This window comes from Bombina bombina, chromosome 5 (assembly GCF_027579735.1).
Source record: "Bombina bombina isolate aBomBom1 chromosome 5, aBomBom1.pri, whole genome shotgun sequence".
NCBI classification, from domain to species: domain Eukaryota; kingdom Metazoa; phylum Chordata; class Amphibia; order Anura; family Bombinatoridae; genus Bombina; species Bombina bombina.
Window position 1 is genome coordinate 542600997 of NC_069503.1, and position 27666 is coordinate 542628662.

The following is a 27666-nucleotide window of genomic DNA, read 5'->3' on the forward strand; positions in this document are numbered from 1 at the left end:
GCTTGGCGTTCTGGCGAGACGCCATGAGATCCAGTTCTGGTTTGCCCCAACGTTGAATCAACTGTGCAAACACCTCCGGATGGAGCTCCCACTCCCCCGGATGAAAAGTCTGACGACTTAGAAAATCTGCCTCCCAGTTATCTACTCCTGGGATATGGATAGCTGATAGATGGCAAGAGTGAATCTCTGCCCATTGAATTATCTTTGAAACCTCCAACATCGCTAGGGAACTCCTTGTTCCCCATTGATGGTTGATGTAAGCTACAGTCGTGATGTTGTCCGACTGAAATCTGATGAACCTCACTGCCGCTAGCTGAAGCCAAGCCTAAAGAGCATTGAATATCGCTCTTAGTTCCAGAATGTTTATTGGAAGGAGTGCCTCCTCCTGAGTCCACGACCCCTGAGCCTTCAGAGAGTTCCAGACTGCACCCCAGCCCAGAATGCTGGCATCTGTTGTTACTATTGTCCAATCTGGCCTGCGGAAGGTCATACCTTTGGACAGATGGCCCCGAGATAGCCACCAGAGAAGAGAATCCCTGGTCTCTTGATCCAGATTTAGTAGAGGGGACAAATCTGTGTAATCCCCATTTCACTGACTGAGCATGCAGAGTTGCAGCGGTCTGAGATGTAGGCGGGCAAACGGAACTATGGCCATTGCCGCTACCATTAAGCCGATTACTTCCATACACTGAGCCACCGAAGGGCGAGAAGTATAATAAAGAACACGGCAGGAATTTAGAAGTTTTGACAACCTGTCCTTGTCAGGTAAATCCTCATTTCTACAGAATCTATCAGAGTTCCCAGGAAGGAAACTCTTGTGAGAGGGGATAGAGAACTCTTCTTTTCATTCACTTTCCACCCATGAGACCTCAGGAATGCCAGAAAAATGTCCGTATGGGACTTGGCAATTTGGAAATTTGACGCCTGTATCAGAATGTCGTCTAAGTAAGGGGCTACTGCTATGACCCACGGCCTTAGGACCGCCAGAAGTGACCCCAGAACCTTCGTAAAGATTCTTGGTGCCGTAGCTAACCCAAAGGGAAGAGCCACAAACTGGTAATGCCTGTCTAGGAAGGCGAACCTGAGAAACCGATGATGATCTTTGTGTATCGGAATGTGAAGATAAGCATCCTTTAAGTCCACGGTAGTCATGTATTGACCCTCCTGGATCATAGGTAGGATGGTTTGAATAGTCTCCATCTTGAAAGATGGGACCCTGAGAAATTTGTTTAGGATCTTGAGATCTAAGATTGGTCTGAAGGTTCCCTCTTTCTTGGGAACCACAAAGATTTGAATAGAAGCCTTGCCCCTGTTCCTCCTTTGGAACTGGGTGGATCACTCCCATAACTAGGAGGTCTTGGACACAATGTAAGAATGCCTCTCTCTTTATCTGGTCTGCAGATAATTGTGAGAGGTGAAATCTTCCTTTTGGGGAAGAAGCTTTGAAGTCCAGAAGATATCCCTGGGACACAATTTCCAATGCCCAGGGATCCTGGACATCCCTTGCCCAAGCCTGGGCGAAGAGAGAAAGTCTGCCCCCTACTAGATCCGTTGACGGATCGGGGGCTGATCTTTCATGCTGTCTTAGAGGCAGCAGCAGGCTTCTTTGTCTGCTTACCTTTGTTCCAGGCCTGGTTAGGTCTCCAGACCGGCTTGGACTGGGCAAAATTTCCCTCTTGTTTTGCATTAGAGGGAGTTGATGCCGCGCTCGTCTTAAAGTTTCGAAAGGCACGAAAATTAGTTTGTTTGGTCCTTAATTTATTATACCTATCCTGAGGAAGGGCATGACCTTTTCCTCCAGTAATATCAGAAATGATCTCCTTCAGTTCAGGGCCGAATAGGGTCTGCCCCTTGAAGGGAATGTTGAGAAGCTTAGACTTTGAAGTAACGTCAGCTGACCAGGATTTAAGCCATAGCGCCCTACGCGCCTGTATAGCAAAACCTGAGCTCTTAGCCATTAGTTTGGTTAAATGAACAACGGCGTCAGAAACAAATGAATTGGCTAGCTTAATCGCTTTAAGCTTGTCAAGTATATCATCCAATGGAGTTTCTACCTGTAAGGCCTCTTCCAGAGACTCAAACCAGAAGGCCGCAGCAGCAGTGACCGGGGAAATGCATGCAAGAGGCTGGAAAATAAAACCTTGTTGAATAAACATTTTCTTAAGCTAACCCTCTAACTTTTATCCATTGGATCTAGGAAAGCACAACTGTCCTCGACGGGAATAGTTGTACGCTTAGCTAGGGTAGAAACTGCTCCCTCCACCTTAGGGACCGTTTGCCATAAGTCCTGTGTAGCGGCATCTATTGGAAACATTTTCTTAAAAATAGGAGGGGGAGAGAACGGTACACCTGGTCTATCCCATTCCTTAGTAATAATTTCTGAAAACCTTTTAGGTATTGGAAAAACATCAGTGTAAACAGGCACTGCATAGTATTTATCCAATCTACACAATTTCTCTGGCACTATAATGGTGTCAGTCATCCAGAGTAGCTAAAACCTCCCTGAGCAACACGCGGAGGTGTTCAAGCTTAAATTTAAATGTAGACATATCAGAATCAGGTTGAAGCATCTTCCCCGAGTCAGAAAAATCACCCACAGAAAGAAGCTCTCCTGCCTCAGCTTCTGCATATTGTGAGGGGATATCAGACATAGCTACTAAAGCGTCAGAGAGCTCTGTATTTTTTCTAGTCCCAGAGCTGTCTCGCTTTCCTTGTAACCCTGGTAGATTGGACAATACCGCTGTAAGGGTATGATCCATAACTGCCGTCTTGTAAAGTAAACGCCATGGGCGCGCTAGATGTACTTGGCGCCACTTGAACGGGAGTCCCTTGAGCGGGAGTCAAAGGTTCTGACACGTGGGGCGAGATAGTCGGCATAACTTCCCCCTTGTCAATTTCCTCTGGTGATAAATCTTTTAAAGACAGAATATGATCTTTATAACTTAAAGTAAAATCAGTCCATTTGGTACATTCTAAGAGGGGGTTCCACAATGGCTTCTAAACATAATGAACAAGGAGTTTCCTCTATGTCAGACATGTTTAAACAGACTAGCAATGAGACCAGCAAGCAAACACTTTGATAAATGTAAACAAGCAAAAAATAAAAACGGTACTGTGCCTTTAAGAGAAACAAAATGTTGTCAGAAATTGAAAAACAGTGATAAAAAGCAGTAAATCTTACAAAATTTTTACAGTGTGTATAATAGACTAACAGAGCATTGCACCCACTTGCAAATGGATGATTAACCCCCTAGTTTCAAAACCGGATCAAAAAACGATAAACATTTTTTTAACAGTCACAACTAACTGCCACAGCTCTGCTGTGGCCCTACCTGCCCATACAACGACTTTTGAAGGCACAAAAACCCTTTGTAGAGGTCCTAAGTGTTCAGGGGACTCCTTCAGGGAAGCTGGAAGTCTCAAGCTGCAAAAACTACTGCACGATTTAGGCCTGAAATTAGGCCCCTCCCAACCTGTACTCACAGTGAGAGGGCCATAAAAAACTATCCCTAGGCAAAATCTGGCCAGCCATGTGGAAAAAAACGGGCCCCAATAAAGTTTTATCACCAATATGTAAAAGAAAAACGTTTAAAACACTTCCAGCAAACGTTATCTTATTTTCAGTAATGTGAGAAAGTAATAAGAATATTACCTTTTACAGCAAGCATGATACTAGTAGTTATTAAATCACTGTAATCAGGCTTACCTTAAATAAATCCGGTATTAACAGCATTTTCTAGCATATTCATTTCTCTAGAAAAATTTAAACTGCACATACCTCATAGCAGGAGACCCTGCACGCCATTCCCCCAGCTGAAGTTACCTCATCTCTTCAGTTATGTGTGAGAACAGCAACGGATCTTAGTTACAACCTGCTAAGATCATCAAAAACCACAGGCAGACTCTTCTTCAACTTTCTGCCTGAGGCTAAAACCGTACAACTCCGGTACCATTTGAAAATAATAAACTTTTGATTGAAGATAAACTACATAAATACAACACATCTCTCTAGCTACTTCCTATGTTGTCAAGAGCTGCAAGAGAATGACTGGTAGTGGCAGTTAGGGGAGGAGCTATATAGACAGCTCTGCTGTGGGTGATCCTCTTGCAGCTTCCTGTTGGGAAGGAGAATATCCCACAAGTAATGGATGATCCGTGGACTGGATACACCTTACAAGAGAAATGTATTCTAATTGCTAGATTGTTTGTTATACTGCTACTTCTCATCTTGCACAATTATGCTCAAAACATATTGTACTCTGGGAATAAAAAGCAGCCCTGGAAAAATATGAAGGCCAGCCCTATTTTCTGTTGAGTCAGTAGCAGGCAAATACCCCATTATTCTCAAAGGGGATTACTGGGACACTCCTTCCCTAATATTTTGTTCAGAATTAAAATTGTTTTACTTTGTATAAGTACAAATAAATGGCAGATTGATGAGTTATATATGCACCCTACAACCCAACTGCATCTAGTAGTCACCCCTTTAAATTGTAGCTTTTCAGCCCCAGCTGTTATTTATTGTTATTATTAATATATGTTATTGTAATATTTTTATTTATAAACATGTTCTGTGAACTTTGTGACAACAAGCACATAAAACTGTTTAATTGTTTAAATGTCTTTTGAGATACAGTTCATAATTATAAAGAAGCAATCTTAAATCATTAGTCTTTTTTTGTGCTTGGTAAACTGTCATGACAAAGTATCGGTACTTGTTCTCGGTCTTAAAAAAAAAAAATTGTATCGGTGCAAATTTAAATATAAAGGCTAAATATTGTATACATCTATCCATAAGTCACACTTAATTGTAGTTGTTTGTTTATCTGAAATAAACATTTAAAATTTAAATTAAAAAAACTGGGTCAGGCTTGAAAAATTCTAGAAACCAGAGTCATATGCATAAAAACAGATTATGACTCAAAATCCTCTGGCTCATAAATTTATCAACCCTTAATTTTACCCAATTTGAAAACAACAATATAGAATGGAAATAGTTTCCTTTTTTGTTTTTAATTTTCCTTTTTACCAAAAAACTCAAACAGAAATAGAAGTGATACAAAAAAACAACAAAATACCTATAAAAATGTATTTTTTTCCCAACAGATCAAAGTTTGGATAAATTCACAGATCACACATCAAAAACAAGCAGTAACATTTGAATCCCATTAACTAAAGCTCACTTATAAAGTGCTCATTTTCATCATGGTTTGTCCCACAACATTGGACCCAGTAATCTCCTAATTGCAAATGTAAGTTAACAAAATATTAAAAAAAATAATAAAAAAAAACGCATTACCCCCTCCCTATTAAAGTTCTTCTTTTCGTTTAAGTTTTGTGGCATGTTCTTCAATAAATTTGCTCAATCCTTCTAAATCTCTGTTACCCCCTTCAAATTTGATAGGATTTTGTTTATCTTTCTTTGGTGCAAAATAAATGGTTGGGAATCCTTCAACTTTGTACTTGTCATTGGGGATGTCATTAGATGTAGCATCCATCTTTGCTATAATGATGCTCTCCTCAGATTTGTATTTTTTGCCTAAGTCATTGTATGTTGGTTCCAGGGATTTGCAGTGTCCACACCATGGGGCATAGAACTCTATGAGTACATCCGATTTTGGATCCATCACAATCTGATCAAATGTTTTTCCAACTACCACTTTGACGGGGCCTTTATTGTTCTTGGGACTTGGTTGGGACTTAATAATAGGTGAAAGTTTTCCTGTATATGCGTTAGACAAACAAAAATATATTAGCTGTAATATATATAGCATTATCAAAAACAAAAAGTAGGTCCCTGATAAACATATTTTACCAAAACATTAATGGCTAGATTACAAGTGGAGCGCTATTTGCGGGCGAGCGCTAAATAACCAGCTATTACAAGTGGCTGGTTATTGCTACCGCAAGCTCGCTTATAAAATTAACAATTAGCACTTATAAAATTAACCTGAGATCAGATCTCTGGTTAATTTTATAAATGTGCCCCAAATCCCCCCCCCCCCCCAAATGCAGTCTAGTGCATCTTACTAAAAAATTAAAATTGTAGCATTGTGGCAAGAGAGGGGTGTTTTTTCAATTTGCTGCCATCACTGCACGACTTTCTCAATTCGCTGGGCTAGTTCTCATGCCGTGTCTCACACTCTTGTGAGCGCATTGTGGTCAACTTGTAATACTAGTGCACATTTGCTTGTGCTGGTATTACTCAGTGGAGTGCAAATATCGCTTTCACAAATGCGATATTTAGCCCTCTACTTGTAATCTGGCCCTAAATAAACATTAAATATCAACAGCAACCCCACAATACTCTTAAACGTGATCATAATACAACAAAAACCAAGCTGAAACAAAAAAAAATATATAGTTATATAGAACATGCTGATGTGTAATCTATAAAAAAAAATATATAATTTTTCTCCGAAACCGATTAGGCACCATAAAACAAAAGGTGGAAAAAAAACAATGTTATAGAAAAAAGAAATGTAACTCCCAATATTGAATTATGATGTTAAAAAAAAAAAAAAAGGTATTATGTAAGGTCTATAAAAAAAAATCAAACATATACAATTAAAATAATTCATAAGTTGAGAACTCACCTTTTTTGAAAGCCAACACAAAATCTCTGAGTTCGCCAGAATCAAATTCCTCTGGCTCTTTGGCATATTTCTTGCCACCAGCATCTAGGATTGCAGCATTTACTTCCTCACCACTTTCATCTAAACCTAAATCTTTTAGTTCAGATGTATAATCTTCCTCATTGGAGATGGCAAAGGTGTACTCTGGGAAATCTTTAGCAACTTCCAAGACTTTGTTTCGCCAGTACTGGGTTGCTGGAAAGAAACAATTATATTGAATTTTCAATAGGAATTGTATATGTATAACACTAACTTTTATAGTTTCAAGTTAGCTTAGTTGTAAAGTATGTATATTATTTTCTTTTTAAAAAAAATACATGAAACTAATACTGCAATACCAACAACGGTAATTAGCAAGGCTTTTTTTAAAAAGAAAAAAAAAAAACTACCCAAGACAAACAGGATTACTTTAGAGACCATTCTGTAGTCATTTGATGATCATTAAACTACTTTAGAAGTCATTTGCACATCATCAGGCTTTTAAAGTAATCAGCTAAGGTAAATATTGGGTGATGACTTCAGAATGATTAGCAGATTCCTTCACAAGCATGAACAGCCAGTCAATGCCTCTAGATATCATCTCATTTAAATATTTTGGCCTGAGGGCATACTTCAGGGATTTCATTGAATCATTGATTACTTCATAATGACTCCAGGAAAGGTCATCCTTTATGGACTAGGGTATCCCTTGCCATGCAGAAAATATGAACATCTTTACATTCAGACAACCTACCTGTACGGAAATCAAAGCTGAAATCCACACTGAAATACACTACTACAAGTGGACGTTTTGTGTATCTCTTCGCTTCATTGGAGCTCTTTCTATGGCCAACTAAAGGCAATGTATGTTTTTTAATATGCTCCTTGATATCATCTTCAGATGTGGATTCCTACAAAAAAATTAAAGTCAAAATCTTAATATTAAAACGTTTTGTTAGTTAAACATCTTTATGGTTACCTTATGTTAAATTTCATAATTCACATACAAAAAATATATAATCATTGTCAGATATCACAGTATGCAAATGTTCTTTATATTATATGGGTATTTAGGTGTGCTCTGGTTACAAAGTATATTTTGTCAAAGACAAAACTTATTTTAACCAACATCTGCAAATGTTGCTATTAATAAGTGAGTGGTGTGTCTGCCTTTTGTGTATGCCCTTTATTACACAAATACCACCTCTCATGAGCTGAACATTCACATCACAAGAATGATGGGCGCTATACAAGACAAACAGCAAAATACTAATATAGACCAGAAGAGTTAACAAAACAAAAAAAAAACACACATGCATGTAATTATGTTACTTACTTTAAAATGTAAAATATATTTATTTGGCTCATGTTTGGATTGGAACCTTTCAGGCTGCATGACAAGAAGCTGGCCTGGCGAGACTTTCAGGAAGTTTATTATATCGCTGCTGAAGGTGTGGTAAAACTTGTAGTCCTCTCTCAAGTTGTTAGCTGCAAATAGTACAACCATATAAATATTAAAAGCAGAGGGACAAAAGCATCAGGATTAGTTTGTGACAAAATATCTGTTTTCTACTTTTATTATGCAAGTACGGAACTTAAAAAGGGACATTCTGTTTAATGGAATGCTCCGTTTTGTTAGAATATTTTATTTTGAAACAAAAGCATTCATTTTATTGTCAGAAATGTGTTCTGGTGACAGCAAGCACCTTGTAATTGCAAGACATTTCTGTTGTGATACTATAAAATAACATTCAAGCCAATTTAATCCAAATTAACATCCTTTTTACTGTAATGATTTTTCAATACCCAAAACACTACCCATTTGCCTTTTTTGGAGGAGCCCATCCAGGCTTTAGTCTGCAGAAAACAAGGCTAGTCACTGTCAAAGTTAAAGGGACAGTTTACTCAAAACATTTATCCCCTTTAAAATTTGTTCACAATTATCCACTTTACCTGCTTGAGTATATTAAAAATTGTTTACAAGCATTTCCTTTACCCTTATATTGGCATTTGAAATAGTTTATTTAGCCAGTGGTATCCCAAAATATTCTGGGAGTTTCTGGCCTTAGGTCCAAGCTATAGAAAAGCCGTGTAAACACAGCCATCAGAAGAAATTACACTCCCAGTGGGGTATAGAAAAGATAAGGTAATAAAACAATTCCATTGTTCTCTCCAAGTATTGGCGAATGGTTTATGGACAGATATATGGACAGATATAAGAAAGAAGCAGGTATATGTACACAATGTGATAAAGTAATGAGATCTGATTAGGTTGTGGCTTCAAAACACAAAATCAGCCTTTTTATAAACACAAATAAAAGCTGCGAAATGCAGTTATAAGAATTTGAAAATCCTCCATTTTTCAAAGCTTAATTACATGAGAAGGGGACAAAATAAATAAATAATGAACATATATAGCAATGTATATTGAATGCATAAGTCAATGTGTTTACTAATTCTCCCCATTTTTATTAAAGGGATAGCAAACATTTGGATTATACAATACTTTTTGCCCTTTATGTATCCACCTCAACGCTTTTGTGATACGTATTATTAATCAAATGTAAATGGGACATACCTGCATCTTGATACAACTGGTATGATTTATCTTCCTCTCCTGTGAAAACGGCAAGGATCACAACATCATCACCATCTCTTAGAAATTCCTGTACTTGCTTTACAGCCTGGATCTGTTTAGAAGGTGGGCCAGCTTGTTCAATCATGTAATCAACAATACCTGGGGGAAACAAATTAATCAGTCAAACAAAATAAAAGATTACGAGTTAGATTCACTAAAATGTCCTTAGTTAGATCAGTGGTGGCCAAAACATTTCATACACGGAGGATCAGTCAGGATTGGTTACGGGGCACATTACATTATACTGTATTCATACTTATGCTAAAGATAACACCTCAAAATAAAATGAATTGTAAATCAAATTTTAGTATATATATATATATATATATATATATATATATATATATATATATATATATATATATATATATATATCTCTCAAGATATCAGGTGGACAAGCTCTCGAGTCTTTCTGCAATCGCCACTTGCAAAACAGTATCGGGTGACAAAATGTAAAATTTGTGCAATGTTGCCCCCCTCTGGTGAAAGTGTTGGGGTGATTTATTTAACCAACTTTGAGATAAAAGCAGTTTCAGCTTCTTAGATCTGCACCAAGAAAGCCTAAAAATCTGTGAATGCATCTTAATAAATCTTACCTTATGGCAATGTACAAAAGCTGCATTATTTGATTTCATAGAATCCCAGATTACTTATAAAATATCACCACAGACCTAGCATAAGGCTCGCTCCGGTTAATGCATATGATCAATACATAGCTATAAAGAATAGCAAATACATACTATCAAACTTACACAGCACAGAGGAATGAACTATTTTTTCATATATTACGCAGTCATAACAAGGGTTATTTACTGGAAAATTAAAAGGGATAGTATAGTCAAAATTAAACTTACGTGATTTAGATAGAGCATGCAATTTTAATCAACTTTCTAATTTACTCCCATTATCAATTTTTATTTGTTCTCTTTGTATCTTTATTTGAAAAACCAGAATGTAAGCCAGCTACATTTAGACATCAGCAAGCGCTACCCAGCTGCTGAACCAAAAATGGTCCGGCTACTAAGCTTACATTCCTGCTTTTTCAAATAAAGATACCAAGAGAACGAAGACAAAATAATAGGAGTAAATTAGAAAGTTGATTAAAATTGCATGAATTTTTGACTAGATTATTCCTTTAACACTCAGCTTCCTTTGAGTGCTAAGCTGGATTTAATTTTTTTTCCATTTAAAAAAAAAAAAAAAATTAGACTCCCCCCAGATCCCCAAGACTTATACGGTTGGTTAGGCGATTACCTTTCCAACAGTGGGTCTTGGGGGTCTGTAGCTGCTTAGATGCCTGAGATGCAGGCTTCTAAGCAGCATGCCCCCTTTCCCTATATACCTTCTATTGTAAATTTTAAATAAAGTTGAGCGGTGACGTTATCACCGCACATAACGGGAAGCCCCGGCAATGCCTGTCACTATACAGGCCCGATTGCCGGGGTGAGAGCCGGTAGGAGCCCCCAGATTGCTAAAAAAGGTAGTTGAGTGCTAGTGACAGCTCTTAGCCGTCGTTAGCACTCAAGGGGTTAAAATGTATAGAATTAGCGCTGCGCAATCTGTTGGCGCTCTACAAATACCTGTTAATAATGCTTCCACAAATGTACACAAATAGATATTATGGTCCCCCATTTAAGTCAAGGAGCCTGTCCACCCAAGCTCACTGCCACTGATGAGAACATCACTGCAGAAAGTTATGATTGCAGGTAGAATTAGACTGAGGTGATTTTAAATCTGCCATCTCTAAAATGTCGGACAGGTTAGGAAGCAACAGTCTTAAAAGGGACACCGAACCCAAATTTTTTCTTTTGTTATTCAGGTAGATCATGCAATTTTAAGCAACTTTCTAATTTGCTCCTATTATCAAATTTTCTTCATTCTCTTGGTATCTTTATTTGAAAAGCAAGAAAGTTTAGATGCCGGCCCATTTTTGGTGAACAACCTGGGATGTTCTTGCCGATTGGTGGATAAATTCACCCACCAGTAAACAAGTGCTGAATAGCTTAGATGCCTTATTTTTCAAATAAAGATAGGAAGAGAACAAAGAAGAAAAATTAATAGGAGTAAATTAGAAAGTTACTTAAAATTGCCTGCTCTATCTGAATCACGAAAGAAAGAAAATTCGGGTTCAGTGTCCCTTTAACTTGTGGTTGCAACAACTTCATAAAAAGGAAGCCCTAAATGTCCTCCACTTTTGTGTTACTAATAATTACAGGGATATGAAACAAACATTTTTTTTTTGTAATTCAGACAGAGCATAACATTTTATAAAAAGTTTCCAATTGACTTCTATTATCAAATGTGCTTCATTCCCATAATATTCATTGCTCAAGAGCTACCTAGGTAGGTGTCTAGAGAATTACATGGCAGGACACAGTGCTGCCATCTAGTGCTCTTGCAAATGAATAACATTCTTGTAAAACTGCCGCCATATAGCGCTCCAGACGTGCATACTCCTGAGCTTACGTCCCTGCTTTTCAACAAAAAACCCCAAGAGAAAGAAGATTTGGTACTAAATTAAAATGTGGTTTAAAAAAGAAATTTTATGCTTACCTGATAAATTGATTTCTTCTACGATACGAGTCCACGTATTCATCCTTTACTTGTGGGATATTATCCTCCTGCTAACAGGAAGTGGCAAAGAGAACCACAGCAGAGCTGTCTATATAGCTCCTCCCTTGACTCCACCCCCCAGTCATTCGAACGAAGGTATAGGAAGAAAAAGGAGAAACTAAAAAAAGGTGCAGAGGTGACTGAAGTTTGAAAACAAAAATATAATCTGTCTAAAATGACAGGGAGGGCCGTGGACTCGTCGTATCGTAGAAGAAATCAATTTATCAGGTAAGCATAAATTTCCTTTTCTTCTACTAGATACGAGTCCACGGATTCATTCTTACTTGTGGGATACAATACCAAAGCAACAGGACACGGATGAACGGGAGGGACAAAACAGATACCTAAACGGAAGGCACCACTGCCTCAGAAGAAGCAAAAGTATCAAATTTGTAAAATTTGGAAAAGGTATGAAGGGAGGACCAAGTCGCAGCCTTACAAATCTGTTCAACAGAAGCATCGTTTTTTAAAAAACGTCTTGCTTGAAGAAAATAAAAACTCTAATTTTAACACCTCTTTCACTTTAACTCTTCCTATTACTAGTATAGGCAAAGAGAATGACTGGAGGGTGGAGTCAAGGGAGGAGCTATATAGACAGCTCTGCTGTGGTGCTGTTTGCCACTTCCTGTTAGCAGGAGGATAATATCCCACAAGTAAGGATGAATCCGTGGACTCGTCGTATCTAGTAGAAGAAATAACATTCTAAGTATCTGAATTGTTAAATGGATATTACAACTGTTTCTGTGTGTGTATGTGTATGTATATATTATATATATATATATATATATATATATATATATATATAGAGGAAAAAGGAATGCAGAGTCTTCAAAGTAGATGAAATGAGGTATTTATTAGGAGCAGGCTTATCGTCAGACACAGGTAAGCTCCTTTCTTACGCGTTTCGCGCATGGGCACATGCGCTTCATCAGAGATAATGGTCTCTGCTGGTCACGGTCTCTATAAAGGTGTAGGTAACCAATCAGGAAGGGTGTCATGTTAACCCTTAGGGTGTGTGAAAACTTACACAATTTGGTTTTCTAATGACATGGTGTACACCTGGCCTAGAGGTCCCGAGCAGCAGATTATATTCTTGAACAGATAATATGCTATACAGAAATATAAATGCATTATGCTTGAACAAACAATTTTCCAATAATCAATTTGTCAATAATTAGCTTTGATGCTGTTACAATGCTTTTAAAATGTTAAAAAGATTAGTTGAGATGATAGTTTAATGCATTTGAGAGAGAGCTATAGGTGAAAATATGTGTATTTGTGTACAGACATTTTCCCTTTTTTTTATATATATTTTTTTGGTATTTTTAAGTTGTGAAACATATTTAGACTTTGACTGCTTGTAATAAGGTAAACCAAGATGACCACCTACAGAGTGAATATATTGTATTGCTCTCTATAAGGTCCCTGCCATGTGTTGTATTCTTTTTAAAGTATGTATTTTTTAAAGCAGTTACACAAAGGCATAGTAAACTTTATCAATTTGTGTTAAAGTGGACCTTACATGATGACTAACAAAGAGGGAGCAATATGTGGCTGTCTGCAAAGCCATAGTTATGTATAACAACCATTGTTGTATTTTACTCTCTATAAAACAGCAACAATTAAAAATCATGATGATACATTAAAATAATTAATAACATTTTTAGGACATTGTGATAGTATCTAAAAATTAGCACTCTATTAGCTGGGGGGATCTGGGTGAGCCCCTGCCTGTTGTGATATTATATATAATATTCTTCACATAATTAGTTATGAAACTATAAAGAGGACTGACTAATGGTCCTAATTTACTAAGGTATTTTTAAGTTTCATCCTTGAGATAGAATACTAGGTTATATTAAGACATTAGTTCATAACTAGATGGTTTTAACAGTGCTAAGATGACAAAATAAGGCAAATGGATGGGTTATGTTAAAAACATTTTCTCATGACATAGTTTATGAAAAATTCTTTTTTAATTCTTTCTTTGAATCATTTGTTTCCTTTTTTGATTTTTTAATTTTGGGAGGGGTGGGTTATGCTTAGGTTAATAAAGCATAGACAATTTTAGCAAACCTTTGGTGGGAATGAGGAAGAGAGAGGGAGAGTAGTGTACTATATTAAAATGACCTTAAGGCCTGTGTGTGTGCTATAGGAGCTAACAAGTTAAACCCTATGGTGAATATGAATATTAAGGGATTTAGTAATATTTGTATTCATGTTATTGGAGAACCTAGAGACTGATGTGGTGTATGTATATTGTATTAATATTAATCCTGTCTACAAATTTTGTATGCTATGTTGCTGGGATATATCTTGTTTACTCTATATATAGATTGACATCATATCTTTTATTCATGCCTTGTGGTGCTCTGGTTTGTAACATGAATATCCAATATACTTCTCTTTTTGACAGCATCTTGTTTCTGTCACCCCCTAGTGGATTATTAGATATATGTTCTATGGCTTTAAATGTGAAATGGCTAAGTCTGTTATCATGTGTGTGAAAATGTTTGGCCACCGGTGTCCTAGGGAGTTCCTCTTCTATTGATAAGAGGTGTTCTCTTATGCAGTCCTTCAATGGACGTGTCGTAATCCCTATATATTGTTGTTGGCAATGTGTACATGTGATTAGATATATTACATGGGTGGACGTGCAGTCCATTCTATTAGTTATAGGATATGTTTTGTGTGTCTCTGAGGAGCTAAACATTAGGCATTTTTCAGTATATTTGCAACTTTTACACGGTACATGACCACATCTATAATTACCTTTAGAGGGACTTAGCCAATTAGTGGTTGGTAAAATTTTGTTATGAAATTTGTGTGTGATCTTGTCACGTATGGTTGGTGCTTTTTTAGCTACAAATCTTATATGTTGCTGTAATTTGTTTCTCAAAGTGATGTCACTGTTGAGTACTGGTAGATATTTCTTAATGATATTTTTGATAGTGTAAAATTGATTGCTGTATTTAGTTACAAAACAGATATTTTCTTTGGTTGTGAAATTTTCATTGTAGCTTCTACTAATTGTACCGGTTGTAGTTTTTTTGTTATTGTTGTTGAGTAGTGTGACCCTATCTATCCTTGCTACTTGGGATTTAATTTTAAGTAGCACACTTTTTCTGTAACCTCTAGATGTGAGTCTGTTGGTATGTATATATATATATATATATATATAAAAAAATTTTTTTAAAATATATTATCCCATATGTATATATGATCTATTGTTGAGACTTTGTTTCCAGCATATTCATTGTATAGTATGACTAACGTGTGTGGTTCAATGTTAATTGGTTTAGAGGTGTGTTTTCCCCAACCAATGAATTGCTTTTGTATGCTTTTTAAACTACACCTTCCAGTACTACTACAGGTTTATGAATACGGCTAACGCCGAAACGCGTAAAACCTGTTTCCTGTAACACAGTGTTGGACCTGTCCGTTTTATATGGATTAATAAAGCTCATTATTTTATTTTTCTATGGGATTATTTTTCTATGGGATTGATAATATTTTTTCTATTTTTGTACGTTATTCAGAGGACAACAAGGAGCCCTCTCCTTTTTCATTTCCCATAGACTTTTTTTCAATTGTTTAAATGTTCCTGGCTATCCTCTACAGATTAAATGGACTGTCTTTTACCTACAGGCTTTTAACTGTGCTTACTTTGGGCGATCTGGATCGTCAATGATTAGCGGAATCTGAAACCACGTGATAGCTATCCCATCATAGGATTGGATGAGCTACGCATCAGGAAGTTCTGGGAGAATAACGAGTGCCGCAGAGTCCTGTAAGACACGGATGTATGTCCAATATCCAGGCTGTGGTTTGTAGTCCCCGTCTTCAGCGTAGGAGCCATTGTGAACGTGCTCTGCAGTTAGTGGATGTTCAGCACAAGGGATATGAATCTACGTGGGTGAGTGAAATGTCTAAAGTGAACAGAAGGAGTTTGTATTTGCTCCGATCCGCATTAGTGGATGTTCACATAGGAGCAAACTGAATGACACAGACTGTATGTCGATACCTCTGCTTAATTGCTTCTCACTGATTATTCCTTTAAACCGCCCTTGTTTAAGCAAGCCTAGCCTAGCCTGTTTTTGGATTGCTTTAAAATTTAAGTGGTGTGAATTTTTTCAATATTTCCTGGAACTTTCTTTTTTCAACGTTTCTTTCCTTGTCACTGGAAATATACTGAAAACTCTACCACTAAGGGAGCAGTTTACTTTGCCATATTAATATTCAACATATAATTGTCTTGTTTTTTGACATGGAGACAACACTTGAACCCACACACTATTAAGCTTAAATGATCATGATCTGGAAGGATTGGAATTAGAGGAATTATTTTCATCAGTCTCACAGGACATTAAATTAGGGGACTTGTTCCACAATTTAGAGATACTAAGACTTAAAGAAACACGTTTAAAACTGGATTCTTGGATATTGAACAAATACCTGACATTGCAGATGATACCTAGATGTCTATGTGTAAAGAAATTGCCGAACTTTGATGTTATTGCGACTTATGACCATGATTATTAAGTATAAATCAGAACAGCTTGCTTTAGTTAGAAATAACAGATAAATTACAGGCTGATTTAAAATTACTATAAAGATAGTGATATGCTAGATTTGATTCTTTGTTAAGGGATGTAGTGGAAACTTCTAAAATAGATCTTATCCACATTAAACATACCACATTTTTACGTGATCAAAAAGATTACAATGATGGCCAGGTGTTCATATGGCAAAAAAAAAAATAGAAGGTTCAGAAAAAACAACTTTTCTAACAAACCGGGTTTCATGAATAAACAAAACAAAGATCAATTAGCAATTACACCAGGGGGTGAATCAAATATTCCTCATTTTAAAAGAAAAAAAAAAAAAAAAAAAAAAAAAAAAAAAAAATCAATAAGAGTGACTTTTTCAGACCCTGAAACCACTACTGATGATTTATCTTCACAGGCAGCATCAACATCCTGTTATGAGGGCTCAGTTAATGATTCTGAATTTAAATCACAATCTACCAGCATAGAGGTTAGGCCCACATCACAGAATATGAGTGCCAATGGAGATAACCAGTCTAATTTGGGAGCTAGACCAAAAACTCAAAAATGCATACATATTGCCACTGCCAAACCTGACTTAGACTCGCAGATACATTCAAATACTGTAGCCCAAAATATTAATACTAATAAAAATAAAAACAAAGATAGTCATAAACCAACTCAGGTTTTTCACGTGGCTCAGAAACACAGGAGGGGGAGGGAATCAACCCTTGACACAACAACATCGCTACACACAGAGAGACTCAAAAATGATCACACAAGACCAAACATTGTAATTAATGTATGATCTTATGCCCTTACCAAAATTGAAATTCGAGTCCTTGAGTATGGTTTAGTCTTTTGCCCTAATAGAAAGTTTAATATCTTCCAGACAATAATTGATGTTAATCGTTTTGTCAGGAAAAATTACTCTTAAGAAATATTTTCAGGAACACACGGACTCAGATGAATCTGTGAATTACCTGCACTCCAGATCATCCAATGAACTCTCTGCTATTCAGAAGCATAACCTAGATTTTCAGGAAGCCTGTAGTATGACTAGTCTAGAGACCTTAGGGGCGGAATCATTAGTTGATCTGGAAAAGCCCACTGGAAAATTTCCCAAACTAAAGCCCAGTTCTGATTTTCACCCTATCCACAATAGGGGCAAAGCTTTAGAAACATTTCACAAGAGTTGTGGAAGACTTGCATAAACTAAATCAGGCTACCAGCCACTCAACACAATCTATCTAGACTGGAAAATGAGGCTATTGCCTCCCTAAGAAATAATGAATCTATTGTTATTCGCCAGTCTGACAAGGGGGGGGGGGGGGGGTGTGTAGTTGTGATGGACAAGGCATTACGCCAGCTTAACGATGGTCACATATACTCTGTCCTAAATAGAAATCCTGTGGTGGCATTTCAAAATAAACTTGGGCAGATTTTGGATGATGGTGTTTATTTAGGTATTATGGACCAGCAGACAACGAATACCTTATATGTTAATCACCCAATAACTCCCATTTTCTATCATCTGCCCAAAGTTCATAAGAGTCTTATTGATATACAAGGTTGTCCTATTGTGTCAGGCATAGGTTCCTTATTGGAACCTCTGTGTGACTGGTTGGATAAAATATATTACAACCTTTTGCTCATACTCTGCCGAGTTATATCAGAGACACTACGCATGTCTTGAATTTGTTAGATGATGTGGAATGGAAATAAGAACACAGCTGGCTCACTATTGACGTGGTCTCCTTGTATTCCAATATCCCTCATGAAATGGGTTTGGAAGCAATAAGATTTTTTTCTGACAATGGATGAAGGTATGAACGAACAGAGTATTAATTACCTCCTGCGTGTTACAGTTTCTTTTGGAACACATTTATTTCTACTTTGAAGGGGCTTTCTACCTGCAGAAACAAGGCACAACCATGGGGGCTAAATTTGCCCCCTCCTTTGCTAATTTATTTATGGGCTGGCTTGAACGTGTCTTTCTGTATGGCGAGGATAACCCCTTCAGATTCGAAATTCTGTTTTATCGACGATTCATAGATGACCCGATTTTTATCTGGTCATCTACTGAGTCGCGAGCTATTGAATTTGTCAAATATCTGACCAAGGTAAAAATGGTCTAAAATTCAACCACGAATGGCACAAAGATAGTGTTAATTTATTAAACATCACTTTAAAAAGGTGTAAGCAGTGAAGGGAAAATCCATTTGAAACTTTACAGAAAGCCTATTTCTGGAAACATTATACTCATCCCTCACATGTGTTTAAGGGAAAAGCAAGAAGCCAATTTCTAAGGGCATGGAGGATATGTAGCCAGGAACAGGACTTTCAAACTGAAAGTACAGACATCCACAAAAGACTGAAATTGAGGGGTTATTCCCCTAGAATGCTTAACCATTTAGCCAAAAAAAACTTAGACGAAGGTAGACCTGTGACAAAAGGTTATACTAAAAGATCTAGTGATGTTAGGGGTTTATCCTTTATCACTCAATATGCATCTGACTTTCCATCTGTATGTAGCATTGTTAAGAAATATTTTCCTATCTTACTTGGAGATACAGGCCTTAAAACAGTGGAAAAAGGTTTCAAATGAGTCTATTCAAAAAAAAATCTCTCACTGGGTAACATCCTTGCCCCAAGTCAATTACCTAACAAGAAAAACACAGCTGGAGCATGGCTACAGGTGAATGGTACCTATAAATGTGGCAATCATAAGTGCAAAGCGTGCAATTTCATTATTGAGGGCAAGGAATTTTACTCATGTGACACTCAGATATTTTTAACAAAAGATTGTGTCAATTGTTCAACAAATTATGTTGTGTACCTCATCGAGTGTATCGACCATTCAAAACAATATGTAGGCATGACGAGCAGAGATGTCAGAACTCGCATTTGAGAACACTTAGGCTATATCAAACATGATAGGCCATGCTCAGCTCTGTCGAGACATTTCTTTGAGGTACACAATAAGGATACTAAATTGTTTAAGTGGCAAGCAATAGAGACAGCGAGACTCCCAGTGAGGGGTGGCGATAAAGAACAACTCTTAGCTAGACAAGACATTTATTGGATTATGAAACTGCGAACGCAAATTCCATTTGGATTTAATTCCGAATTTGATATAATCAATCACTGGAAATGATGGTTTAATAATCCATAAAATTAGCTTGTGCCCCTCCTTTACAATGTTATATGTATCTCCATGTCTTCATGTTGTTCCCCCTATTAAGGTATTAATTGTATAGTATGACCAACGTGTGTGGTTCAATGTTAATTGGTTTAGAGGTGTGTTTTCACCAACCAATGAATTGCTTTTTAAACTACACCTTCCGGTACTACTACAGTTTTATGAATACAGCCAACGCCGAAATGCGTAAAACCTGTTTCCTGTAACACAGTGTTGGACCTGTCTATTTTATATGGATTAATAAAGCTCATTATTTTATTTTTCTATGGGATTATTTTTCTATGGGATTATTTTTCTATGGGATTGATAATATTTTTTCTATTCTCTACCTGAATCATAAAAAAAATTAAAAAAAATAAAAATGGTAGGTTTCATATCCCTTTAAGTTAAACGTTATCCCCGCTCTACTCATAGGCCCGATCACTGGGGTGGGAGTCGGTAGGAGCCCCCAGATTGATAAAAAGGTAGTAGAGTGCTAGCGATGGCTACTACTCAACTACTGTTAAGTTAAAAGCAGTTGTGACATTGCATTGCAGTTTTAAGTATCATTCAGCTGCTAAACAATATCACTTAGAATAATCCTATGTAGATACCCAGTACAACATATTACTTGAGTGTGCTATATAGATGTTTATTTTTGTATTACCGTATCTTTCTCTGGGCCCATTGTATTCAAAAGCTTTGCCTTTACGGAAAATCTTCAGGGTGGGATAACCGGATACTGCATGCTTAGACCCAAGCTCTGATTCTGCTGTAGCATCTACTTTTGCCAAAGGTATAGGTGGAGAGCGTTTACTAAGCTCCTGTGCTGCCTTCTCATATTCTGGTGCAAGTTTCTTGCAGTGGCCACACCTAAAAAAATAAATAATAATAATTAAAAATATATATAAGCGATACTGAGCGATCCCTGGCAGCTTTATGAAAAGACTGTGCTTATCTTTCTTTGGAGATATATATATATATTTAATTTTTTTGCATGAAACAGCTTTTTAAAAATTAATAAGTAAATGGTTTAACAGCAATAATACTTTTTTAAATGTAGCCCTTTTTCATTGTTACTAAATAGCAGCACTAACATTTCCAAAATCTTTACAATTATTATTTTTCAATGAGAGGTTTTCCCTTTGTATGCAAACGTAAAACCATGTAAAATCTATTATGTTTGGTTTTTACTTTATAAATTAAGGAAATACAAATCTTAAGACGTAATAACTTTATCAATCTGGTCAAGACTGTACTCTTCCCCCTATTTGATCCACATTTACAGTTAGGTATTTTATTTTAAAAAAAATTTTTAGAGAAGCAGTTCCATGTAAAAAATTATTTCTGGCAATTTGTTTATGCCAACAGCATGTTATAAAGTCTATTTATGTTATAAAGGTCTTCTAATTAGGAAAGGTCTCATTTAAACCTGGAGATATTCTTCAGTAAATAGCATAGGCACCTGTCTACAGTTTTGAATTTGATTTCAGGTGGAATGTGGTTATTCCCAGCTTAAAGAAAATCCATTTTGAGAGGTTTTTTTTTTTGTTTTTTTTTAACACTGAGCTCATGGTCAGGAATTCTTGAGAGTTGTCATTTCTGCATCATTAGCTTCATTCAGAATAGCATACACACTCGGTTGCTGTGTACATTGCTCGGCAAATTGTATATTTTTTTTTTTAGCTATGATGTTGTCTGTAGAAGATCCATGGACCAGCACCAGCTATTCCCGTAAAACATAATTTGTGACTTTCATAAAAGTTTTTTTTTTATTAATGTTTGCTGTATCCAAATCATAATATCTCACAAAGTCAGGCAGCTGGCTAAAAAAAAAAAAATAATTCAAATGTGGTCCTTCAAATAATACAATTTGTATCGCATGCAAAAAAAATAAAAACATAATTTATGTAAGAACTTACCTGATAAATTCATTTCTTTCATATTAGCAAGAGTCCATGAGCTAGTGACGTATGGGATATACATTCCTACCAGGAGGGGCAAAGTTTCCCAAACCTCAAAATGCCTATAAATACACCCCTCACCACACCCACAATTCAGTTTAGCGAATAGCCAAGAAGTGGGGTGATAAAGTGCGAAAGCATATAAAATAAGGAATTGGAATAATTGTGCTTTATACAAAATCATAACCACCACAAAAAAAGGGCGGGCCTCATGGACTCTTGCTAATATGAAAGAAATGAATTTATCAGGTAAGTTCTTACATAAATTATGTTTTCTTTCATGTAATTAGCAAGAGTCCATGAGCTAGTGACGTATGGGATAATGACTACCCAAGATGTGGATCTTTCCACACAAGAGTCACTAGAGAGGGAGGGATAAAATAAAGACAGCCAATTCCTGCTGAAAATAATCCACACCCAAAATAAAGTTTAATGAAAAACATAAGCAGAAGATTCAAACTGAAACCACTGCCAGAAGTACTTTTCTACCAAAAACTGCTTCAGAAGAAGAAGAAAACACATCAAAATGGTAGAATTTAGTAAAAGTATGCAAAGAGGACCAAGTTGCTGCTTTGCAGATCTGGTCAACCAAAGCTTCATTCCTAAACGCCCAGGAAGTAGAAACTGACCTAGTAGAATGAGCCGTAATTCTCTGAGGCGGAGTTTTACCCGACTCAACATAGGCAAGATGAATTAAAGATTTCAACCAAGATGCCAAAGAAATGGCAGAAGCTTTCTGGCCTTTCCTAGAACCGGAAAAGATAACAAATAGACTAGAAGTCTTACGGAAAGATTTCGGAGCTTCAACATAATATTTCAAAGCTCTAACAACATCCAAAGAATGCAACGATTTCTCCTTAGAATTCTTAGGATTAGGACATAATGAAGGAACCACAATTTCTCTACTAATGTTGTTGGAATTCACAACTTTAGGTAAAAATTCAAAAGAAGTTCGCAACACCGCCTTATCCTGATGAAAAATCAGAAAAGGAGACTCACAAGAAAGAGCAGATAATTCAGAAACTCTTCTGGCAGAAGAGATGGCCAAAAGGAACAAAACTTTCCAAGAAAGTAATTTAATGTCCAATGAATGCATAGGTTCAAACGGAGAAGCTTGAAGAGCTCCCAGAACCAAATTCAAACTCCAAGGAGGAGAAATTGACTTAATGACAGGTTTTATACGTACCAAAGCTTGTACAAAACAATGAATATCAGGAAGAATAGCAATCTTTCTGTGAAAAAGAACAGAAAGAGCAGAGATTTGTCCTTTCAAAGAACTTGCGGACAAACCCTTATCTAAACCATCCTGAAGAAACTGTAAAATTCTCGGTATTCTAAAAGAATGCCAAGAAAAATGATGAGAAAGACACCAAGAAATATAAGTCTTCCAGACTCTATAATATATCTCTCGAGATACAGATTTACGAGCCTGTAACATAGTATTAATGACAGAGTCAGAGAAACCTCTTTGACCAAGAATCAAGCGTTCAATCTCCATACCTTTAAATTTAAGGATTTCAGATCCTGATGGAAAAAGGGACCTTGTGACAGAAGGTCTGGTCTTAACGGAAGAGTCCACGGTTGGCAAGAGGCCATCCGGACAAGATCCGCATACCAAAACCTGTGAGGCCATGCCGGAGCTACCAGCAGAACAAACGAGCATTCCTTCAGAATTTAGGAGATTACCCTTGGAAGAAGAACTAGAGGCGGAAAGATATAGGCAGGATGATACTTCCAAGGAAGTGATAATGCATCCACTGCCTCCGCCTGAGGATCCCGGGATCTGGACAGATACCTGGGAAGTTTCTTGTTTAGATGGGACGCCATCAGATCTATTTCTGGAAGTTCCCACATTTGAACAATCTGAAGAAATACCTCTGGGTGAAGAGACCATTCGCCCGGATGCAACGTTTGGCGACTGAGATAATCCGCTTCCCAATTGTCTATACCTGGGATATGAACCGCAGAGATTAGACAGGAGCTGGATTCCGCCCAAACCAGAATTCGAGATACTTCTTTCATAGCCAGAGGACTGTGAGTCCCTCCTTGATGATTGATGTATGCCACAGTTGTGACATTGTCTGTCTGAAAACAAATGAACGATTCTCTCTTCAGAAGAGGCCAAAACTGAAGAGCTCTGAAAATTGCACGGAGTTCCAAAATATTGATCGGTAATCTCACCTCCTGAGATTCCCAAACTCCTTGTGCTGTCAGAGATCCCCACACAGCTCCCCAACCCGTGAGACTTGCATCTGTTGAAATTACAGTCCAGGTCGGAAGCACAAAAGAAGCCCCCTGAATTAAACGATGGTGATCTGTCCACCATGTTAGAGAGTGTCGAACAATCGGTTTTAAAGATATTGTTTGAGATATCTTCGTGTAATCCTTGCACCATTGCTTCAGCATACAGAGCTGAAGAGGTCGCATGTGAAAACGAGCAAAGGGGATCGCGTCCGATGCAGCAGTCATAAGACCTAGAATTTCCATGCATAAGGCTACCGAAGGGAATGATTGTGACTGAAGGTTTCGACAAGCTGCAATCAATTTTAGACGTCTCTTGTCTGTTAAAGACAGAGTCATGGACACTGAATCCATCTGGAAACCCAGAAAGGTTACCCTTGTCTGAGGAATCAAAGAACTTTTTGGTAAATTGATCCTCCAACCATGATCTTGAAGAAACAACACAAGTCGATTCGTATGAGATTCTGCTAAATGTAAAGACTGAGCAAGTACCAAGATATCGTCCAAATAAGGAAATACCACAATACCCTGTTCTCTGATTACAGACAGAAGGGCACCGAGAACCTTTGTAAAAATTCTTGGAGCTGTAGCTAGGCCAAACGGCAGAGCCACAAACTGGTAATGCTTGTCCAGAAAAGAGAATCTCAGGAACTGATAATGATCTGGATGAATCGGAATATGCAGATATGCATCCTGTAAATCTATTGTGGACATATAATTCCCTTGCTGAACAAAAGGCAAGATAGTCCTTACAGTTACCATTTTGAACGTTGGTATCCGTACATAACGATTCAATATTTTTAGATCCAGAACTGGTCTGAAGGAGTTCTCCTTCTTTGGTACAATGAAGAGATTTGAATAAAACCCCATCCCCTGTTCCGGAACTGGAACTGGCATAATTACTCCAGTCAACTCTAGATCTGAAACACATTTCAGAAACGCTTGAGCTTTTACTGGATTTACTGGGACACGGGAAAGAAAAAATCTCTTTGCAGGAGGTCTCATCTTGAAACCAATTCTGTACCCTTCTGAAACAATGTTCTGAATCCAAAGATTGTGAACAGAATTGATCCAAATTTCCTTGAAAAAACGTAACCTGCCCCCTACCAGCTGAGCTGGAATGAGGGCCGCACCTTCATGTGGACTTAGAAGCAGGCTTTGCCTTTCTAGCTGGCTTGGATTTATTCCAGACTGGAGATGGTTTCCAAACTGAAACTGCTCCTGAGGATGAAGGAACAGGCTTTTGTTCTTTGTTGAAACGAAAGGAACGAAAACGATTATTAGCCCTATTTTTACCTTTAGATTTTTTATCCTGTGGTAAAAAAGTTCCTTTCCCACCAGTAACAGTTGAAATGATGGAATCCAACTGAGAACCAAATAATTTGTTACCCTGGAAAGAAATAGAAAGTAAAGTTGATTTCGAAGCCATATCAGCATTCCAAGTTTTAAGCCATAAAGCTCTTCTAGCTAAAATAGCTAGAGACATAAACCTGACATCAACTCTGATAATATCAAAAATGGCATCACAGATAAAATTATTAGCATGCTGTAGAAGAATAATAATATCATGAGAATCACGATGTGTTACTTGTTGCGCTAAAGTTTCCAACCAAAAAGTTGAAGCTGCAGCAACATCAGCCAAAGATATAGCAGGTCTAAGAAGATTACCTGAACACAGATAAGCTTTTCTTAGAAAGGACTCAATTTTCCTATCTAGAGGATCCTTAAACGAAGTACCATCTGACGTAGGAATAGTAGTACGTTTAGCAAGGGTAGAAATAGCCCCATCAACTTTAGGGATTTTGTCCCAAAATTCCAATCTGTCAGACGGCACAGGATATAAATGCTTAAAACGTTTAGAAGGAGTAAATGAATTACCCAATTTATCCCATTCTTTGGAAATTACTGCAGAAATAGCATTAGGAACAGGAAAAACTTCTGGAATAACCACAGGAGCTTTAAATACTTTATCCAAACGTTTAGAATTAGTATCAAGAGGACCAGAATCCTCTATTTCTAAAGCAATCAGTACTTCTTTAAGTAAAGAACGAATAAATTCCATTTTAAATAAATATGAAGATTTATCAGCATCAACCTCAGAGACAGAATCCTCTGAACCAGAGGAGTCATCAGAATCAGAATGATGATGTTCATTTAAAAATTCATCTGTAGGGAGAGAAGTTTTAAAAGATTTTTTACGTTTACTAGAAGGAGAAATAACAGACATAGCCTTCTTTATGGATTCAGAAACAAAATCTCTTATATTATCAGGAACATTCTGCACCTTAGATGTTGAAGGAACTGCAACAGGCAATGGTACTTTACTAAAGGAAATATTATCTGCTTTAACAAGTTTGTCATGACAATCAATACAAACAACAGCTGGAGAAATGGCTACCAAAAGTTTACAGCAGATGCACTTAGCTTTGGTAGATTCAGCACTTGACAGCGATTTTCCTGTAGTATCTTCTGACTCAGATGCAACGTGAGACATCTTGCAATATGTAAGAGAAAAAACAACATATATATATAAAGCAAAATTGATCAAATTCCTTAAATGACAGTTTCAGGAATGGGAAAAAATGCCAAGAACAAGCCTCTAGCAACCAGATGCAATAAAAAATGAGACTTAAATAAATGAAGAGACTAAAGCGACGCCCATATTATTTGGCGCCTAAATGCTTTTGGCGCCAAAAATGACGCCACATCCGGAACGCCGACATTTTTGGCGCGAAATAACGTCAAAAAATGACGTAACTTCCGGTGACACGTATGACGCCGGAAACGGAAATAGAATTTTTGCGCCAAAAAAGTCCGCGCCAAGAATGACGTAATAAAATGAAGCATTTTCAGCCCCCGCGAGCCAAATAGCCCACCGGGAAGAGTCAAATTTTTGAAGGTAAGAAAAAAATGAATAAATCAAAAATGCATTATCCCAAATATGAAACTGACTGTCTGAAAATAAGGAAAGTTGAACATTCTGAGTCAAGGCAAATAAATGTTTGAATACATATATTTAGAACTTTATAAACAAAGTGCCCAACCATAGCTTGGAGTGTCACAGAAAATAAGACTTACTTACCCCAGGACACTCATCTACATATAGCAGATAGCCAAACCAGTACTGAAACGAGAATCAGCAGAGGTAATGGTATATATAAGAGTATATCGTCGATCTGAAAAGGGAGGTAAGAGATGAATCTCTACGACCGATAACAGAGAACCTATGAAATAGACCCCGTAGAAGGAGATCACTGCATTCAAATAGGCAATACTCTTCTCACATCCCTCTGACATTCACTGCACGCTGAGAGGAAAACCGGGCTCCAACTTGCTGCGGAGCGCATATCAACGTAGAATCTAGCGCGAGAGAGAGAAAGAGAGAGAGAAAGAGAGAGAGAAAGAGAGAGAGAAAGAGAGAGAGAAAGAGAGAGAGAAAGAGAGAGAGAAAGAGAGAGAGAAAGAGAGAGAGAAAGAGAGAGAGAAAGAGAGAGAGAAAGAGAGAGAGAAAGAGAGAGAGAAAGAGAGAGAGAAAGAGAGAGAGAAAGAGAGAGAGAAAGAGAGAGAGAAAGAGAGAGAGAAAGAGAGAGAAAGAGAGAGAGAAAGAGAGAGAAAGAGAGAGAGAAAGAGAGAGAAAGAGAGAGAAAGAGAGAGAAAGAGAGAGAAAGAGAGAGAAAGAAAGAGAGAGAGAGAAAGAGAGAGAGAGAAAGAGAGAGAAAGAGAGAGAGAAAGAGAGAGAGAGAAAGAGAAAGAGAGAGAAAGAGAGAAAGAGAGAAAGAGAGAAAGAGAGAGAGAGAGATTTCTCTGTAGCAAGTACAGTATCTAAACGTTTACCTCACTTGGAGGCTGCTTCAACATAGCCAGAAAT

At 37.3% G+C, this 27666-nt stretch overlaps 1 protein-coding gene across 1 annotated transcript in view; it reads right to left on the reverse strand.

Moving 5' to 3' along the window:
• Nucleotides 1-4994: 4994 nt before the first annotated feature.
• The window catches only part of PDIA4 (protein disulfide isomerase family A member 4), a 34046-nt gene continuing 11374 nt past the window's right edge, over nt 4995-27666 (reverse strand). Inside the window, exons 5-10 of the mRNA XM_053714491.1 lie at nt 20261-20466; nt 9193-9351; nt 7951-8102; nt 7369-7525; nt 6597-6830; nt 4995-5722 (exon numbers count right to left, since the gene is read on the reverse strand). Of these exons, the coding sequence (XP_053570466.1) occupies nt 5310-5722; nt 6597-6830; nt 7369-7525; nt 7951-8102; nt 9193-9351; nt 20261-20466 (1321 nt within the window). The 3' untranslated portion in view covers nt 4995-5309. The remainder of the gene's footprint in view (nt 5723-6596; nt 6831-7368; nt 7526-7950; nt 8103-9192; nt 9352-20260; nt 20467-27666) is intronic.